A 19,930-nucleotide genomic window follows, 5' to 3' on the forward strand; every position below is an offset into this window, starting at 1 on the left:
TTATTTGAGAGAGAGAGAGCGCGGAGGAGGGTCAGAGGGAGAGAGAGATCATCTTAAGCAGGCTCCATGTCCAGTTTGGAGCCCAAATGAGGGGCTTGATCTCAGGACCGTGTGATCATGACCTGAGCCAAAATCGAGTCAGATGCTTATCCAACTGAGCCACCCAGGCACCCCTAATGTTTCATCTTTTACTGTACAAACATTTGTTTTTTTAAACATCCCCAAAAAATTCAAATTTATTATTTTACATTAACATTATGGAAGTTAAAGAAAGTAAGTTGTCTCATGGACTTGAAGGTGACTTCTTAATTCTCTCTCACTTCCTAAACCCCATGAAGCAGTCACTACATTTATAAGGTAAGTCAGCTTAGTGCGTGAAATCTAGATGAATATTAAGTTCTTCAGTTTGTCTTGTCGAATATTCACCATATTGACATAAATTAACCCCTTCAGATAAAGGTGAATTCAACTGTTTGCAATATTCTAGCATCCTTGAAAAGCCTTTCCCAGTCATCACAAGCATGAGGAGAAATTTAAGTATCTCTGTAGCAACACCTGTTAACATTTGCAAGAAGTCTCCTCCGAAAACCACATACTTGACATACAAAGAAGTTTTTACATTTGTCAGAGGTAATTTTGCTGAAGAGGCTGTCGCTGTCCATCTTCTCCGTGGTTATATTTATGATTAACTCTTTAGTTATGTCCACTTACCACATGGGTGTGGAAGTCTTCTGAATTGACTGTTTCATGCTCACGAAACTGACACAAGTACCATTCATCACAGCCGTGCTCCCGGAAATGTAGGTCGAGGTCACTGCATGAGGAGAACTGTACATTGTGCAGCTCACACCAATAAAGGTGGTCAATAAAATGGGTGTCTGCAGTGTGCTGGCTGAGGTTCTCAAAAATCACTGTTTTATAGTCACGGTGTCTATAAATGTAGGGCTCGTCTTCACGCAGTTTGCGTGTTCGATCAGAAGCACGTTGGTAGAGAAACTGTCCTTGCATGCTTGACACACATCTGAATCAGTACGCTTATGCTTCAGGATCATATGCTGACTTAAATAAGAAAAATATTTGCTGATAGGGTTTTGGGAGTAATGGTGGGGTTCGGAGCCGACAGTCAAGAAAGACTTCTGGAAGATGTCTTTGGTGCAAAACGGTGATTTTATTAATGCACAGGCACAAGACCCATGGGCATGAAGAGCTGTACTGGGGTCGTGATGGGTAACTCATTATATATCCTCAGGTTGGGAGGGGGTCAGGGATAGAGAAAGTCTCTAAGGTATTTTGGAAGCAAGGTTTCCAGGATCTTGAGGGGCTGGCTGTTGTTAGGAAAACATCATTTATGACTGTTAGTAAAACCTCAGCCATGAGAGCCTTCAGATGTATATCAGGGGCCAAATGCTTGGAGTATAATTGCCAATATATACTCGGGGGTTAAAGAAAAAGGAGGTTTGCAAAGGAATTTTTATGTGTTTAAAGAGACTCACAGGATCCTGGTTGGGGCGGGGCAGACAGGATAATGTTAAGCCAAGATACCCTTTGCCCCTAGCAAAGTGTCATCATCAAGGCAGCTGAGCTCCTAGAGGGAGGTCACTCTGCCTGTTTCAAGGACTTGTCAGTGGGCTGTTGGCCATAAGGGAATTTTTTTTTTTTAATTTTTTTTAACGTTTATTCATCTTTGAGAGACAGAGCATGAGTGGGGAAGGGGTAGAGAGAGGGAGACACAGAATCCGAAGCAGGCTCCAGGCTCTGAGCTGTCAGCACAGAGACTGACGTGGGGCTCAAACTCACAAACTACAAGATCATGACCTGAGCCGAAGTCGGACACTCAACTGACTGAGCCACCCAGGTGCCCCGGGAATTTGATTTTTCATTTTTCTTAGTTTCCCACATCACCATGGCAAGCACTTAAACCCCCCTTACATCTTGATGAGGGTGATATTAGGGCTCCAGAAAACAGAGTCTAAAGGTTTCTGGAGATTAGGCTATGGATAAGATTGCCTTTTTCTTGCAGTTTACTAAGTTATCTGTAAACTGAAGGAGACCCCTGTCAGTTTAACCATTTGTTTTCTGTCCTTTTCCTTTGCTCTTAGGCAGCCAGGAGTGTCTGAGGACCATCACACATATCCCACCTGGTCCGGGGGGGGGGAGGTGCTGTTAGCCTGTACTTTGCCCTCAGCTTGCCTTATGCTCCCTCATTACTGTTGAACTCACAAAGTTCACATTTCTAGATGCCACTGCTATTAGCTCTCAGTAAAGGCTACTTCTGCTGGGCCATCACATTCAAAGCTTGGCTCTTGCCAAGAATTTTGGAAAGCTTAGCTGGAGTCTCCCCTTCAGTTTGGTTGTGGAGACTATCAAGGAATTGTTTTCTGTCTCTATATCATAATCTTCAGAAATTGCATGCACTTCTGCAGCAATGGGAACATCTTCAGCAGTGTGAATTTCTATAGGACTCTGCTCTTGAGTTTGTTGGTTGACTGATTCAGGTTGTAAAGGGCAAACATAGCTAGCCTCCTGTAGCCCAAGAGTAAACTATGACCTACGTAAGCTTAGAAGGACCACAGAGTGTGAGATGCTGAACCAGTGTTTGTTTTGGGCTTTCATAGAAGTGCTTCTCCTGTTCCCAAAATATTAGTTCTGCTTAAAACCACATTTGCTGAGTTACTGAAAGATAAAACTCCCTCTTAACTGCTTGTTTGAGCTTCTGTAAACCTGCTTGGCGTAATCACCCTTCCCCATTCTCAGGCACCGCATTCTGTTGGAACTAGATAGAAGACTAATATTGTAAACAACATGATTCAGCATTCAACTAGCTAGAGTCAACAAGTTATATTTTAAAATTCTTCAGGACTGTGTGATTGGTGCCCGCCTCATATTTTAAAGACCTACAACACTGTGTGTTTGGTGCCCGCCCTTTCAAACTGCCACTCTTTGCAACCCGAGTGGTCGATACAGCCTTTATGAGACATTCCCAAAGCTTGTTCGGGGCCAGACTTTCGGGACCTGTTGTATTTCCCTGTCTGGCCCGGCCGTAATAAACTTGTTTTGATCCTGTTTTTGCTGTCCGAAGTTCATAAGTGATCACGACCTGTTAGTGTCAGGCGTTGGGCGGGGTAAAGATAGGAGTTAGAGTCAAAAAGAATTTTTGCAGTTTAAGGCTTTATTGGGAACTAAGGTTCCGGGCGAGGTTCCGTGACTCGAGGAGTGAGAGGAGTCAGGGAAGTCGCCCCCGGGTATGGTGGGGTAGGGTTTTTAAGCTGCAGCAGTTCCGGGTTTAGGTTCGGGTGGGTCTTTCTTTCGTGCCAGGTTGTGCTGTTGCTCGGTGATTGGTTGACCTTCAGTTCATTCTGGCGAGCTGCTCGGGGCTTTCCGTTGGGATGTGCTGGCGCTCGGTGATTGGTTGCCCTTCAGTTTCTTCCGGCGCGCTGGCGAGAGGGTCCCTTTCCAGGGACATCCTAACACGACCTACAACAAGGTGAGTCACACACTCTTCACAAATTTCAGTATCAGCAGATTTTTTTTGTGGGAAAGGCAGTGTGGTCTAGAATTCTAAGTAGAGGACTGGGAGCCAGGTAGTAATGGTTTTTCTTTCTGGCCTTGATTCCATCTGTAAATTTTAGGAAGTCATTTGATGTCCCTCTATGAGAATCATCATTTTTGGTGTCAAAATAAGTTTGGTTGTCTCATGGAACAGACACCAAAACAATGGCCAGAAAAAATTCCATTGAATCCACCCGCAATTCCGCAGTTTTTACAAGACTATCTGCATTTCCTGCTTGGATTTAAAAAGTCTCTGGGGCGCCTGGGTGGCGCAGTCGGTTAAGCGTCCGACTTCAGCCAGGTCACGATCTCGCGGTCCGTGAGTTCGAGCCCCGCGTCGGGCTCTGGGTTGATGGCTCAGAGCCTGGAGCCTGTTTCCGATTCTGTGTCTCCCTCTCTCTCTGCCCCTCCCCCGTTCATGCTCTGTCTCTCTCTGTCCCAAAAATAAATAAACGTTGAAAAAAAAAAATTGTTAAAAAAAAAAGTCTCTTCAAACCGTAGATTTTATAATTTTCTCCTTAAACATATGTAACGGCATTTAAATCTCTAATCTGAATGGAATTTATTTTGACATGTAGTGTGTGATAGTGGATCCAGTCACATTTTTTTCCTCCAGAGAACATGGCTAATTGTTTTAGGACAACTTATCGATAAACCGTTTGGCATATTGAATTGGAATTCCATCCTTTTTTTTTTAATTTTTTTTAATGTTTTTATTTATTTTTGAAGGAGAGAGAGAGAGACAGCATGAGCGGGGAAGGAGCAGAGAGAGAGGGAGACACAGAATCAGAAGCAGCCTCCAGGCTCTGAGCTTTCAGCCCAGAGCCCGACACAGGGCTCGAACTCACGGACCGTGAGATCATGACCTGAGCCGAAGTCGGACGCTCAACCGACTGAGCCACCCAGGCGCCCCTGGAATTCCATCCTTATTTAAAAAACAATTATTATAATTTTTTTAATGTTTATTTATTTTAGAGAGAGAAAGACAGAGCATGAATGGGGGAGGGGCAGAGAGAGAGAGAGAGAGAGAGAGAGAGAGAGAGAGAGAATCTGAAATAGGCTCCAGGCTCTAGCTGTCAGCATGGAGTCCAACGCGAGGCTCGAACTCACAAACTGTGCGATCATGACCTGAGCCAGAAGCCGGACACATTGGTTTCGAGAACTCTTGTGTACTAGTAATATATTAATATATTTATGTATGTGCGTTATGCACTCTTGATTATGGTAGCTTTATATGTTTTAATATGTCATGGTAAATATATAATGTTAGGTAATATTTGTTGTATGTTATGCAGTAGGTGTTCAGCTTGGCCTTCTTCACAGGTCAGCTGGTAGTGTATGCAGACAGGTGGGGTTAGTATTAGGGTCTGTGCGTTTGAAGGAGCAAACACTTCTTTCCATCTAATTGAGAGGCTTCTTTCACTAGATAAAGATCTTCTGCTGGGTTTCAGGGATGGTGGCCTTGCCTCTGGGATCATAGTTGAGTGGGGTTGGAGCCATGTGATACCACAGCTCCTGGATCTGTAGAAGGGCCTGTGGTTGGAAATCCTATTAATAGGGAAAAGGACCTTATCTGGGTCCTGGGAAGACAGGACTGCCTCCAGGACCTTGGTCAGGGCTGGCACAGGGTCTTCAGGGTCCACAGGTGGCAGTGGTGGGGTTTTGGAGTGGTGGGGGGTCCAGAGCCTATTTCCAAGAAAGAATTCTTGAGACATCTTGGTGCAAAAAAAAGTGGTTTTATTAAAGCACAGGGACAGGATCCATAGGCAGAAAGAGCTGCACTGGGGTTGTGAAGAGTGGCAGGTTATATACTGTGGAGTTGGGGGAGGTAAAGGCAAAAGGAGGGCCTCCTGAAGGACTTTTACGTGTTAAAGAGGACTCACAAGATGCCAGGGGTCTTGCTATTGTCAAGCTAAGGTTGTTTTCCCTCTAGTAATGCATTAACATTAAGACAGTAGGAAGTTGCTGGAGAACTGTTATACTCTGTATTTGCCTCAAGCATTTGTTACTGGGCTGCTGGTTATAAAGAAATTTAATTTTACCTGTCATCTCCTTCTTGCCTTTGTTACCCCTATCACTTTGGAGGGGAGGGTGATATCAGGGCTCTAGGAAACTGAATACACAGGTTTCTGGAGATTAGGCTATTGATAAGATTGCCTTTTTCTTGTAATTTACTAAGACATTTGTAAACTAATGGAGATTCCTGTCCTGTTTGACTGTGATCTGTATCAGTTAACCATTTGTTTTCTTTCCTTTCCTTTGTTCTTGGGCAGCCAGGAGTGCCTGTGGAATATCACACACACCCCACCTCGGGATGGGGGGAGGGGAGGGTTTGGTGAGGGGGGTGTTGTGCTAGCTTGTGCTTGACCCTCAGCTTGCCTTATGGTCCCTCATTAGCTTGGCTATTTTCCCAGTTGTGTGGAAAGGTATGGCTCTCTCACTAGCCATGTGTGAATAGCTCCACAACGCAGCTCAGAGGAGCTGCAGCCATGTCATAGAGCTGCCTTAGGTTCCACATCCATGACCGAGTCCCGTAGGCCTGCTTCAGTGGGCACTGATGGATGGGGCTCCCCCTCGGTCCCTCTGTGGGCCTGATTCTTCCTACATCATGTCTCGGAGTCTGGACCTGGGTTGTGGGCTGCTTCAAAATCTACAGGGACACAGATGGACACCAATCCTTCTGGATTCCTCTGTGGGAAGACCACAGCTGAGAGAGACTAGAGCTGGGTCCTAGGCTGGCTGTTCAAGGTCTGCCTCTCAGAGTGAGGTCAGCAGGCCTGTTACCTGAGGCCTGGGTGGATGTGTCTCCTTCCAGGGCCTGAGGGATTTTGCTGGTGCCATGGCCAAATGGGGCTGTAGCCAAGTCCACATGGGGTTATGGCTGTTGCCAGGTGTGTACCTGGGACCACGGTCAGTGAGCTGACCACCCGGGCACAGGTCTACTTTTTGAAAATGCCCCTTTGCATTCTCAGGCTCTTCTGGGATTTTGCTGAAACTCCCACAAATGGGGGGGGGGGGGCGGTCTCTAGAATTTAGAAAAGGCAAGGGAACAAACTTTCTCAAGCACCTCCAGAGAGAAAGCAGCCCTGCTGATGCATTTTAGACTTCTGACCTCCAGAAATATAAAATAATCAATGTGTGTCATTTTAAGCCACTCAGCTTAATGGCAACATGTTACCGCTTCAAAAGGAAATTAATACACCTCTCTTCCAAAATCTGCCCACTTTATTGCCACGGGCTAGGTCACAGCCTCATCATTCATCATCTCTCCCTTCGACCACTTCAAGCATCTCCAAACTGTCCCCTCTGCCTCCACTTTCTCCCACTCAGAGTAATCCTAAGGTCCTCATGCTACACCTGTGTTTACGCATGGTGCCAGTGCTCCATTGCTTTCAAATCCTTAATATATCAAAGTAGACTCTCAATAGTCTGTCCTCCATCTACATATCTAGACTTATTTCCAGTAATTCAGTCATCAGTTCCATATACCCTCCTGAAACGCCTCGGTCTTGAATTTCTCCATGTTAATGTGTATGTGGTTCCTTTCTCCTCTGGTTCCCACTCTCCTCTCTACTTCCTACCCAACCCATTCTCCAGTTAAGCTTCTAGTGATCATTTGGTGCTCAGTGCTCAGTGTATTCTCCCACAAGAAGTTTGTGGTGAATCCCAAGTGTTGGTGATGATGTGGAAAATGTGGATCGTCAGTCATTTCTTGGGGGAATGCAAAGTAGCGAAGCCACTTTGAAAACGCAGTTTAGCAGGTTCTTACAAATGAAATGCAAATGTACCGTGTGACTCAGTAATTACACCATGAGTTGTCTACCCCAAAGAAATGAAAACACGTGTCAACACAGAGACACACATGCAAAAGTTCACCCATCATAACCCCAAACTGGAATATCCAAGTGTCTACCAACTCTGGATAAACAGGGCTACATTTATTTATACATGTGAGTATTATTCTGCAAACATAAGAAACAAAATGCTGATATGTGTTTTCTACATAGATAACCCTCAAAAATCGTTACGCTAAGTGAAAGAAGCCAGAATCAAAAGACCACATATTATATGATTCCATTTACATAAAATATCTAGAAAAGGCCAATTTATAGAGACAGGAAGCAGATAAGGCATTGCCTAGGACTAGGTGGGAGTGGACATTAACTGCAAATGGAGACAAGGGAACATTTTGGAGTGTTAGAAATGTTCTAAAACTGCATTGTGGTGATGGTTGCATAACTCTCTGTTTACTAAAATTATTGAATTTACATTTTGAATGGGTGAATTTAATGGTATGCAAATTATACCTCAATTTCATTAAATAAATTAAAAAAATTTTTTTGACATTTATTCATTTTTTGAGAGACAGAGCACAAGGTGGGAGGGGGAGAGAGAGAGAGAGAGAGAGAGAGAGAGAGAGAGAATCCGAAGCAGACTCCAGGCCCCAAGATGTTCAGCACAGAGCCTAACGTGGGACTTGAACTCATGAGCCATGAGATCATGACTTTTGCCAAAGTTGGACGCTTAACCTACTGAGCCACCCAGGCACCCCTCATGAAATAAATTTTTAAATATTTTCTCTGGAATTACTCAAGATGACTTGAAAACTTTTTACCTTTCTTTTCAATAGGTTCTTTTATACACCAACATTATTATGCTCACCACTCCATATTACAATCATGTTTACCTCTTTGGTCCCCTCCTCAATTTGTAGGGACAAATTACAAATTAGACAATAATTACACACTGCTAGAAACTTAATGGAATCAAAGTGAATTGAAGCCACCCCAATATTATTGAAAAATTATTATTTTTTTCAGTAATTTCAAGATCTAACTATATGTGTATGTATATATATCTATATCGATATAGATATAGATATAGATATATCTCCAATACTTGTTTTTTGTTCAGTTTGGTTTTGTCCCAAAACCAAAAATTCCAACTATGATATTGTTTTAATTCCCTTCACAGTCTTTACCACCTGACTTCATTAGGGATCCTCAGAAACAGACACTGAGCCAATGATTCATGTGCAAGTGCTTTACTGGGAGAAGTAAGGAACAAGGACATGGGTTAGAGACAGGAGAAGTGATACAGGGAACAAAATATATCCAATAAAGCATACCGTAAGTCAGCTCCCACAACAAGTGAGCAGAGTTTTCATCCTGTGGGAAAATACTGGAAATTGGCACAAAATGGAAATATGAGAATTATCACAGCTAAGGAGTAAAGAAGATGGTATACCTCACACCTCTCCATCAAGATCTGTCCATGCTGGGGCATACTTCCCTGTTACTTCTACCCCCATGTACCTGTTGCTGAACATCGGCAGTCATAACATTGTTATGTGGTGGAGAAAGTCAAAGGATCCCGGGAATGAAGGAGAAATGCTGATATCTTCTACTACTCCATTCTTCACTGCAGACTCATTTCTATCAAAATTCTTTTTAACAAGTGAAGTGAGTTCTGAATACAATTCACAAGTGTGTAACTACAACTCCTGATAATACCTACTATGAATACTCTCCCCCCAAAATAGTCTTAGTCTATTGTAATCATTATTACATGTTTTAGAATCTTGGGGGCATATCTTAAAACCACAATAATGGGGAAATAAAGGTCCAATAGAACATGAAATGGGCAGAGAACAAGAAGAAAGGAAGGAAAGAAGACAGAAGAAAGACAAATATGAGGCAATATCTCAGTGATATCCTATGCAATATGTTACCTACAAACCTGAACAAATGAGGTTTCAAATCAAGATCCCTACTCTTAAAGTTGAAAATCCACATCAGTGTTTTCAGGAACACTAAGATAGCAAACTTAGGAGCATGGGATCATATTCAGGTTTCCATGTTGGGATCCATCCCAATCTCAATCTTTTTGAAAAAGAGGGAAAATATCTTAAGTAAATGTCAAATACATAAATTTACAGATGTAGATCAACAAGCACAGTCTTGATATGGCAAGCACTTTGGTTATGACTATTGTATGGTTTCCATTCTGTTTCCTCCAGGGAGAAACAAACTTACCAAATTAATGTGAAGGATGTCAGCATTTGAGAAGACAGTTTTGGGAGGAAACCATGCAGGCACTTGCTATAAGTGCTTCACATCAAGTATTAAAAATCTCAGGAATGACTGTAGGAAAGCTAACCAAAGATAGAATGTTATGGGCTGCAAGCAGGGAAGACAAACGAAAAAAGGAATTACTGAAGAGATTATTGAGGAGAAACTAATACAAAACCAAAACCAAATGAAGGCAAAGTCATGGGGACTTTGAGAATAGAAGAAGTGAGGCATGTCTTTTAGGGGAGGAAGAAAACCAAGAGATTTATATGCACAATTATTTGCCTTTTGGAGCTCACAATGTCTACTTGGTTCTGAGGCCAATGGCCCATCATGGACAAAGGGCTCCATGACTATGGAGTCTTCTCAGGGCCCCCTTCACATCCTTGTTCCTGAGGCTGTAGATGAAGGGGTTCAGCATGGGAGTGACCACAGTGTACATCACTGAGGCAATTGGGATTCTCTGGGAAGAATGGATCCCAGCAGGACTGAGATAGAGCCCCAAGCTTGCCCCATAGTACAAGGAGACCACAGAGAGATGTGAGCCACAGGTTGAAAATGCTTTATATTTTCCTGCTGCAGAGGACATTCTCATTAAAGAGGAGACAATCAGAAAGTAGGAAAAGAAGATCCCAGTCAGAGGAAACACACCCAGTATGGCAGTCGACACATACAAGAAGATATTATTGATACGAGTGTCAGAGCAGGCTACCTGGAGAATCTGAACCACTTCACAGAAGAAATGTGGAATTTCCGTACCTGTACAGAAGGTCAGCCGCCTCACCAGTAGGACATGAATCAGGGAGACCCAGAAAATGATGAGCCAACACACCAGAACCAGCAGGCCACAGAGTCGTGGGTTCATGATGACTGTGTAGTGCAAGGGGTGGCAGATGGCCACAAACCGGTCATAGGCCATCACGGTCAAGAGGAAACCATCCATTCCAGCAAAAATCATAAAAAAATACAGCTGAGTGAGGCATCCAGGGTAGGAGATGTCTTTGCTCTGTGCCTGGATGTTTACCAGCATCTTCGGGACAGTGGTGGAAATGAAACAGATGTCAACAGAGGACAGGTTAGAGAGGAAGAAGTACATGGGGGTGTGGAGGTTGGAGTCAGAGAGGATGGCCAGGATGATGAGCAGGTTTCCTAGCACAGTGACTAGGTACATGAACAGAAACAAGCCAAAGAGGAGGGGCTGCAGTTCTGGGTCATCTGAGAGGCCCCGGAGGAAGAATTCTGATACTCTGGTATGGTTTCCTGCTTCCATGTGTCTGATGTGTCTCCTAGAGAAGGAGTGAAAAGAAATATTTAGTGCCTAGCCAACTGGGACATCAGCCAGTCATTACCTTTATAATACCATCTTTAAAATTTTTTTAATGTTTATTTATTTTTGAAGGAGAAAGAGAGCATGAGCAGGGGAGGGGCAAAGTGAGAGGGAGACACAGAATCCGAAGCAGGCTCCAGGCTCTGAGCTGTCAGCACAGAGCCCAACGCAGAGCTTGAACTCATGAACTGTGAGATCGTGACCTGGGCCAAAGTCAAATGCCGACTCAGTAACCGACTGAGCCACCCAGGCGCCCTTCTAATACCACCTTTAGGTGGACATCCTTCACCCTCCATTAGTTCTTCCAAAGGGAAGATTCGCTCAGTCAAATGGTAGCTCATTTTCAATCTAAATGTTCTTAGGTATCCTTTTAAAAATTTAGCAGACATCTCTTTTTATCTCCTATTCACTGGTCTAATTCTATTTGAAGCCATGTACATAAACCAGTTTCTTCTATGACCATTCAAAATAACTGAAGACATTGAATGTCTTTCTTTGATAATCTCCACTGTTCAAAGACCTGTATACTAGTTACTTAATGTGTATTCTCAAGTCCAATAGCCTTAATTTTATGCTTCTTATCAATGTGACATAACTATTGTCTTATTATTTTTCATTCTAAATATGTGGTTATGGATATTAACTTCTTTGAGGATTCAAAGGGCTCGTGTGCAGTAAATAAATGATAGTTTTTTGGTCAGTAAATGATAGCTTTTTTTTTTTTAAATTTTTTTTTAACGTTTATTTATTTTGAGACAGAGAGAGACAGAGCATGAATGGGGGAGGGGCAGAGAGAGAGGGAGACACAGAATCGGAAACAGGCTCCAGGCTCTGAGTCATCAGCCCAGAGCCTGACGCGGGGCTCGAACTCACGGACCGCGAGATCGTGACCTGAGCTGAAGTCGGACGCTCAACCGACTGCGCCACCCAGGCGCCCCTTTTTTTTTTTTTTTTTAATTTTTTTTTTAAAGTTTATTTATTTTTGAGACAGAGAGAGACAGAGCATGAACGGGGGAGGGGCAGAGAGAGAGGGAGACACAGAATCGGAAACAGGCTCCAGGCTCTGAGCCATCAGCCCAGAGCCCGACAATGATAGCTTTTTTAAATCAACCTATTCCTTTTTACTTTTGATACACAACTCTCCCAAAATACAGCATACAGCTGTGGTTTAGAACATAGGATCTGAGTCAGACTTGCTGGAATAGAAATTTGGTCTACCAACTTACTCTCTGTGTGACCCTGAGAAAGTTAATCTCTCATAGCTGCAGATAGTACACCCCTACAATGGAAGTGGTAAGTGTTCCCTACACCATAAGCCTGGTGAGTGAAGTAAATGAGATGATGCACGTAATGTTTCTACTGTGATTCTTGTGACATTCTGTGGACACTTGATAAATGTGAGATTCTGTCCTTACCATCACTATGGTCTGTCTGTCTTATATGGCTATTGCTTATCAATATTAAACTGAGAGAGCCATCAGAGGTGGAACTCTGATCATTATGAACACAGCAGGCCTGATAGCTCTTTTGAACACCATCAAGTACTTCTAATTAATGAAGATCCTATGCCTCCCTCTTTCAAATACCATCTGCCAAGTGGACTCATCCAAGAACAGGGAAGAGCAGGTGGACTACATAGATTTTAAAAAAAGGTGAAACAAAAGCACACACACATTAAAGCAAAACACGAAACTTGTATGGGAGCGTGTGCTCATGTGCACTCACTCTAGAGCAGGGGTGTGTTATATTAAAAATTAGCACTTTAATTGCGGAAAAATAATCAATAGATTTCATCAAAAATATGCAAAAATTGGGGCACCTGGGTGGCTCAGTCAGTTAGGCATCCGACTCTTGGTTTCGGCTTAGGTCATGATCTCCCAGTCACAGGATCAAGCCCCACATAGGGCTCCATGCCACCCTGGGCCTGGAGCATGCTTGAGATTCTCTCTCTCTCTCTCCCTCCCTCCCTCCCCAGCTTATGCATGCTCTCTCTCCCTCTCTCTCAAAAAAAAAATTAAAAGATTAAAAAATATCTTTAACCCTTTCACAGCCAGCGCCGAGAGCTATGGGCATCTCTCGGGACAACTGGCACAAGCACCGCAAGACCGGGGGCAAGACAAAGCCCTACCACAAGAGCGGAAGTAGGAGCTGGGACGCCCCGCTGCCGACACTAAGATCGGCCCCTGCCGTATACCTGCAGTCCGAATTCGGGGAGGCAGTAAGTAGGAGCGTGTCTTGAGGCTGGATGTGGGCAACTTCTCCTGGGGCTCTGAGTGTTGTACGCGCAAAACAAAGATTATTGACGTTGTCTACAATGCATCCAACAACGAACTGGTCCGCACCAAGACCTTGGTGAAGAAACGTATCGTGCTCATTGATAGCACACAGTACCGGCAGTGGTACGAGTCTCACTATGCACTGCCCCTGGGCCACAAGAAGGGGGCCAAGCTGACTCCCGAGGAGGAGGAGATTTTAAACAAAAAACGATCAAAGAAAATTCAGAAGAAATATGATGAAAGGAAAAAGAATGCCAAATTAGCAGTCTTCTGGAGGAGCGGTTCCAGCAGGGCAAGCTTCTAGCATGCATCGCTTCAAGACCAGGCCAGTGTGGCCAAGCAGATGGCTATGTGCTGGAGGGCAAGGAGCTAGAGTTCTATCTGAGGAAAATCAAAGCCCGGAAAGGCAAATAAATCTTCCTCCTTCCTATCTTCGGTCATGTAATAAAGGTGTTTATTATGCCCTGTAAAAAAAAAAAAAGTATGGGGCGCCTGGGTGGCTCAGTCAGTTGAGCAACCGACTAGGGCTCAGGTCATGATCTCACGGTTTGTGAGTTCGAGCTCCGCGTCGGGCTCTGTGCTGACAGCTCAGAGCCTGGAGCCTGCTTCTGATTCTGTGTCTCCCTCTCTCTCTGTCCCTCCCCTGCTCATGCTCTGTCTCTGTCTCAGAAATAAATAAATATAAAAAAAATTTTTTTTAAGTGTATATATATATATATATATTCATATATTAACTTCTATATATTCATAGAAGTTAAAAAATGTGTATATATATATGTATATATATGGGTGGCTCAGTCGGTTAAGCATCTCACTTCTGCTGAGGTCATGATCTCAGGTTAGTGGGTTCCAGCCCCAGGTCGGGCTCTGTGCTGACAGCTCAGAGCCTGGAGCCTGTTTCAGATTCTGTGTGTGTATGTGTCTCTCTCTCTGCCCCTCCCCTGCTCATGTTCTCTCTCTCTCTCTCTCTCTCTCTCTCTCTCTCTCTCTCTCAAAAATAAACATTAAAGGGGCGCCTGGGTGGCGCAGTCGGTTAAGCGTCGGACTTCAGCCAGGTCACGATCTCGCGGTCTGTGAGTTCGAGCCCCGCATCAGGCTCTGGGCTGATGGCTCAGAGCCTGGAGCCTGTTTCTGATTCTGTGTCTCCCTCTCTCTCTGCCCCTCCCCCGTTCATGCTCTGTCTCTCTCTGTCCCAAAAATAAATAAACGTTGAAAAAAAAATTAAAATAATAATAATAAATAAATAAATAAAAATTAAAAAAATTTTTTTTAACTTAAAAGGCAAAGGGGTGCCTGGGTGGCTCCGTCAGTTAGTTGAGTGTCCGACTTTGGCTCAGGTCATGATCTCACAATTGGTGGGTTCAAGACCCACATTGGGCTTTACACGGACAGCACAGAGCATGCTTTGGATTCTCTGTCTCTCTCTCTCTCTCTCTCTCTCTCTCTCTCTCTCTCTGTGCTCCTCCCCTGCTCATTCTTTCTCAAAAATAAATAAACATTAAAAAAAAAACTTAAAAGGCAAAAAATTTAAAAGGCAAAGTTAACATGACAGTAAATGTTTACTTTATGCATGATTGAAAGAGGTCCTTGTTATTACTAATGCCTAGAGAGTGCAATTAATTAAAGAGAGAAACAATTATTGAGGACCAATTTTGTCTGGGGAGTTGCATAGAAAAGTCTTTTCTGAAATTGTATACTTGAACTGCAAGAATAAGGATGGGCAATTGTTCATCAAGGGAAATAAGGAAAGGGCACTCATTTGGGGTGGAGAGAACAGAATGTACACTTTCCTCATGGTTGGATGAGCTTAGTATGGAACATTTTTGAGAGGCCAGTGAGAAGGAGAGCAGACAGTGAGGTTCAGGACAGACAGAGCATGTGAGGAGCACAAGTGGAGCATCCTATACTATGCCTAAATGTGCTTCTCATGTTGGTGATTTTATGTTTATTTGTGGGTCAGAGGTCATGACTATTTTTGCTCTCCATTGTCTTTCTAGAGATATACTTGGTACCTACACTTACTAGGTGTTCAACACATGAAATGTTAGATGTATAATAATGACTGAAACCAAAAGAGTCCACTATAACACTACAAAGGAATCTTTAAGCTCAACATATGATTAAATGTAGACCAAAAAAAAAAAAAAATAGAATAATAAGGTTAATACAACACAGTCATACCTCTTTAAAAAGAGTAATATATCATAAACAAGTAACACAAGTATTTCAGGAATGGAAAGTTCCTTAATGCTAGGGTGTTTGCTAAAAGTATGCATCTCAAAAATAGAGAAATGAAGAGGAATCATAACCATAATCACAATGGAAAAAGTATTTGAGAAAATGTAACAGCCATTACGGTGGTTAGCTGCCTGGAAAAAGCCTCTTGCTACATGAAGAAACTTCAGTCAATTTCTTAACCGGATAAAGAATAGTTGTTTAAAATTGCAGCCAACAGGGTATTCTACATTAAGACACTAAATTATTTCTGTTAAATTTGTGAGCAAGCCAAGACAGTTTACTCCGACTTCAATCAGTCAATATTCTCTTGAATATTTATATAGATTAGTAAGAAAGTTGGGGAATGGATATTAGCCTGAATACCGGATGCCAGAAATAATTACATTACTTGTAGGTATATTGTGGACACTAAAGGAAAACAACAACACAGAACTAGTAAGTGCTATCAGTAAGTCAAATCTGCCAGGAAAAACAGGGAATATAATAGAAAAATCCAATCACTTGAGGGACAAAGAAGGCAAATCATGCATAACGCACATCGAATGAGTGGGTAATGAATAAATGATGGGACAGGAAATCAAACAGGAACCTAGAATTCATGGGAAAGCATAGAGAAGAGGAGACTCACTGGAAAATAACTCCTATTGGAGAGAGGCTCTAGTTTCTGGAAGCGTGAAGGAAGCATAGCAAGAGCTGGAAAGACTGGTTTAAGTAGCAAGTAAATCACCTTCAAATTACAGAGGCTTCAGCTTTGTTATGGGATTGTTCCAGTCCCATTATTCTGGAGGTAAACCCAACACTCACTTTCTCATCGCTTTTCCTCATACTCCTCCAGCCCTTACTGGGAAACAGTGATCTTACCCTCTCTGATTGTTACCACTGAAGCTTTCTTTTCTTGCAGTTTGTCCCAGAAGAGCCCATTTGGGTTTGCCTCTAGGCTGCCATCAGAGAATTATAGGAAAGGGGCAACAGGACATGTTATTATCGTCTCAGTGTCTGAATTCTCAAAGGTCCTCACTGAGTAAATTGCTCTACTGACTTTCCTCTTTCCAAACAATTCAGGTCCCTTGGGATACAGAGATGAAAGAATGGAAAATTTCCAGACAGTCATGTCTATGTAGGCAACAGGGGGCCAAGATGAAGTTATTTTCTCAAAAAAAGAAATTTCTTCCTTCTATGGTTTGACTTAAAATCAGAAAATATCTCCTAAGAAACATTTAATTCCTACAAGAACGAAAACCAAGAATCAACTTTATGGGATGCTCATTGTTGAAGAATCTTTGGAGATTTCAAAGGTCACTTAGTCCACAGTGTCACGGAAGCAAAAGAGGTCCTTTCTGAACAAAAGCAGAGTAGCTAATAGTTTTTTGTTCTCTTTAAAGGACTAACAAAATGACTGAAAACATCCCTTGACATTTGCCAGAGACATGGAGGCCTTTGCTGATATTAGATAGGGCTTCATTTTTTACCTCTAAAGTGAAGAGTAAGGCTGTAAACAATCCAGTAGAGTGTGTTGACAAGTGAGTATTGAGGAAATAGAGGTGCCAGTATAAATCACCTATGAAATTTGTCAGGGAAGGTGAGGATAGAGGTAAAATAATGCAGAAAAGAAATTGTGGAGTATGGCTAGTTTAAAATTTTTTGTTTAATGAAAATTTGCAACAGGTTTAATTTCAAAGAGTATGGTCACATTTTTTAATGTTTATTTTTGAGAGAGAAAGAGAGAGAGAGAGAGAACATGAGCAGGGGAGGGGCAGAGAGAGAGGGAGACACAGAATCCAAAGCAGGCTCGAGTCTCTGAGCTGCCAGCACAGAGCCCTTCGGGGGGCTTGAACCCACAAAACATGAGATCAACACCTGAGCTGAAGTTGGACACCCAAACTATTGAGACACCCAGGTGCCCCCAAAGAGTATGATCACATTTAGAGCAGGCATTTGCATTCAGCAGACATTCAAGCTACACAATTCACAGGATGCATATACACTCAATAGTCAATGACAATCATAACGTGCAGTATCTCCAATATATGGGATACATGGGTTCAGAAATCAAGCTTGTTAGTAGAAACAGCCCTGTGTAATGTCACTCCCAGTGAGCCACTTGGGCAGTATTTGCTTCAGGTCTCCTCAACTCAACCCTTAGCAGGTTAAGATGTCTTGAATCCTAAAAGGTAGCACTTCCAGCGACATGGCCAATGTCCTATTAAACCTGAAAGCTATCCAGCTACCTGGCACTTGAGGTCCCTCATGTCAGAAAGAGGGGACATCATTTTGGCAGGGTTAATTGACCCTGGTCATCAGTGTCACTGTGTGAGCATGGCATTGGGCATGCTCTTGTACCCTACTGTATTCAGTGGGCGGATGGGAGCAGTCCAGCAACATCCTCAGAGCAAATACAGTGGTGGATACAGATGGCTGTCAGGCAGTTGTGCTTTCACAGCAAGAGACATGAGTGGATGAGTGAGGCTGCTTCCTTTAGCCGAGGGCAATTCTCTAAGAGGGCTGAAGACTGAGGGCTGTCAGAAGGCTGCACCCTCTGAACCTGGGGAAGAAGCTTTTCATTCTGAATGGAAAAGTGAGTGACACAACAGGGTTTACTACAGTCCACCCCATCGGCATTTGGATCATGGCCTGCAACAACATGTACAGTGTCCATGAGAGTTTATTTGTGATGCATGAGGGTAAGTAGTTGGGAAGGACTGTCCTTAGAAAGTGGGAGCCATGCTGAGAACTGGAGGACTATAGGGTTACTGATAATACCTACTCCAGCTTTGATGCTTCATCTTGCTCATGTTCTGGCCATGGCCTCTTTTGGGAATACCTGTTTTGGGTCCCTTGGAGACTAATATAGCCAAGGCCCAGATAGGGGGAGGCTTGCTTTGACCCTCTGTAAATTTGTTAAAGATAACAGTCTCTCCCCCTACTCTTTTTAAAAATAATTTTATTTTATTAAGTTTATTTATTTTGAGAGAGAGAGAGAGTGACTGGAAGAGGGGTAGAGAGAGAGGGATAGAGAGAGACCCCAAGCAGGCTCTGCACTGTCAGTGCAGAGCCCGATGCGGGGCTCGAACCCATGAACCATGAGATCGTGACCTGAGCCAAAGTCAGATGCGTAACCGATTGAGCCACCCAGGCACCCCTCTCCCCTTTCTGACACATAGCTGGCACCGCAAAATCTAATTAATGTTAGCTGTCAGGTGCTTGTGAAACCTCTGAAACAGTTCCCTCCCTCCCCTCCACATACACACACAAATAGCATCCCGTTGCCCTATAAAATTTGTGGAGTAGGGTCGGGACCTTGCAGAGAATAGCTGTGCAGGACCTGGATTGTCACCCAACCTTCCCCCCGTTTGTAAATTTCCCTGAATAAAACTGTATAAGTTGTATGGAGTCACCAGTTTTGTTTTTGGGTCTCAAAGTGCCTTCTCAGTGAAGAGACACTCCTCCTCCCCCACTTTGAAACAAGGAGCATGAGTAATGCTGAGCCACGCATAATCTTTTTTTTTCAATATATGAAATTTATTGTCAAATTGGTTTCCATACAACACCCAGTGCTCATCCCAAAAGGTGCCCTCCTCAATACCCATCACCCACCCTCCCCTCCCTCCCACCCCCCATCAACCCTCAGTTTGTTCTCAGTTTTTAACAGTCTCTTATGCTTTGGCTCTCTCCCACTCTAACCTCTTTTTTTTTTTTTTTTTTTTTTTTCCTTCCCCTCCTCCATGGGTTTCTGTTAAGTTTCTCAGGATCCACATAAGAGTGAAAACATATGGTATCTGTCTTTCTCTGTATGGCTTATTTCACTTAGCATCACACTCTCCAGTTCTATCCACGTTGCTACAAAGGGCCATATTTCGTTCTTTCTCATTGCCATGTAGTACTCCATTGTGTATATAAACCACAATTTCTTTATCCATTCATCAGTTGATGGACATTTAGGCTCTTTCCATAATTTGGCTATTGTTGAGAGTGCTGCTATAAACATTGGGGTACAAGTGCCCCTACGCATCAGTACTCCTGTATCCCTTGGGTAAATTCCTAGCAGTGCTATTGCTGGGTCATAGGGTAAGTCTATTTTTAATTTTCTGAGGAACCTCCACACTGCTTTCCAGAGTGGCTGCACCAGTTTGCATTCCCACCAACAGTGCAAGAGGGTTCCCGTTTCTCCACATCCTCTCCAGCATCTATAGTCTCCTGATTTGTTCATTTTGGCCACTCTGACTGGCGTGAGGTGATATCTGATTGTGGTTTTGATTTGTATTTCCCTGATGAGGAGCGACGTTGAGCATCTTTTCATGTGCCTGTTGGCCATCCGAGCCATGCATAATCTTGTCTTTCTGACCTGCTTCTCTGTAACCTAATTCTCTCTCCCACTACTGCCATTAGACCGAACATGAGATCAACCCATGCCACTGCCAATGGAAATTATCTATGGGGTGTTTCACAGGCACATCGGACTGAAACTTTCC

The 19,930-nt window shown here is 43.2% G+C and overlaps 1 protein-coding gene and 2 pseudogenes across 1 annotated transcript; 1 reads left to right on the forward strand and 2 right to left on the reverse strand.

Annotated features, from left to right (window-relative positions):
• Positions 1–214: 214 nt before the first annotated feature.
• Positions 215–5,264, reverse strand: LOC123604897 (annotated as a pseudogene).
• Positions 5,265–8,048: 2,784 nt separating this feature from the next.
• On the reverse strand, positions 8,049–11,035 carry LOC123607365 (olfactory receptor 7D4-like). The gene has a single exon (XM_045496535.1). It carries the CDS (start codon positions 10,888–10,890, stop codon positions 9,952–9,954), a length of 939 nt encoding a protein of 312 aa, XP_045352491.1. The 5' UTR covers positions 10,891–11,035; the 3' UTR covers positions 8,049–9,951.
• A 1,977-nt stretch (positions 11,036–13,012) lies between these two features.
• Positions 13,013–13,704, forward strand: LOC123607369 (annotated as a pseudogene).
• The last annotated feature ends 6,226 nt before the right edge of the window (positions 13,705–19,930 follow it).

Source organism: Leopardus geoffroyi, chromosome A2, assembly GCF_018350155.1.
Source record: "Leopardus geoffroyi isolate Oge1 chromosome A2, O.geoffroyi_Oge1_pat1.0, whole genome shotgun sequence".
NCBI lineage: Eukaryota > Metazoa > Chordata > Mammalia > Carnivora > Felidae > Leopardus > Leopardus geoffroyi.

Coding starts and splice junctions, on each gene's coding strand:
- LOC123607365 (XM_045496535.1), bottom strand. CDS start 10,890: ATGGAAGCAGGAAACCATACCAGAGTATCAGAATTCTTCCTCCGGGGC.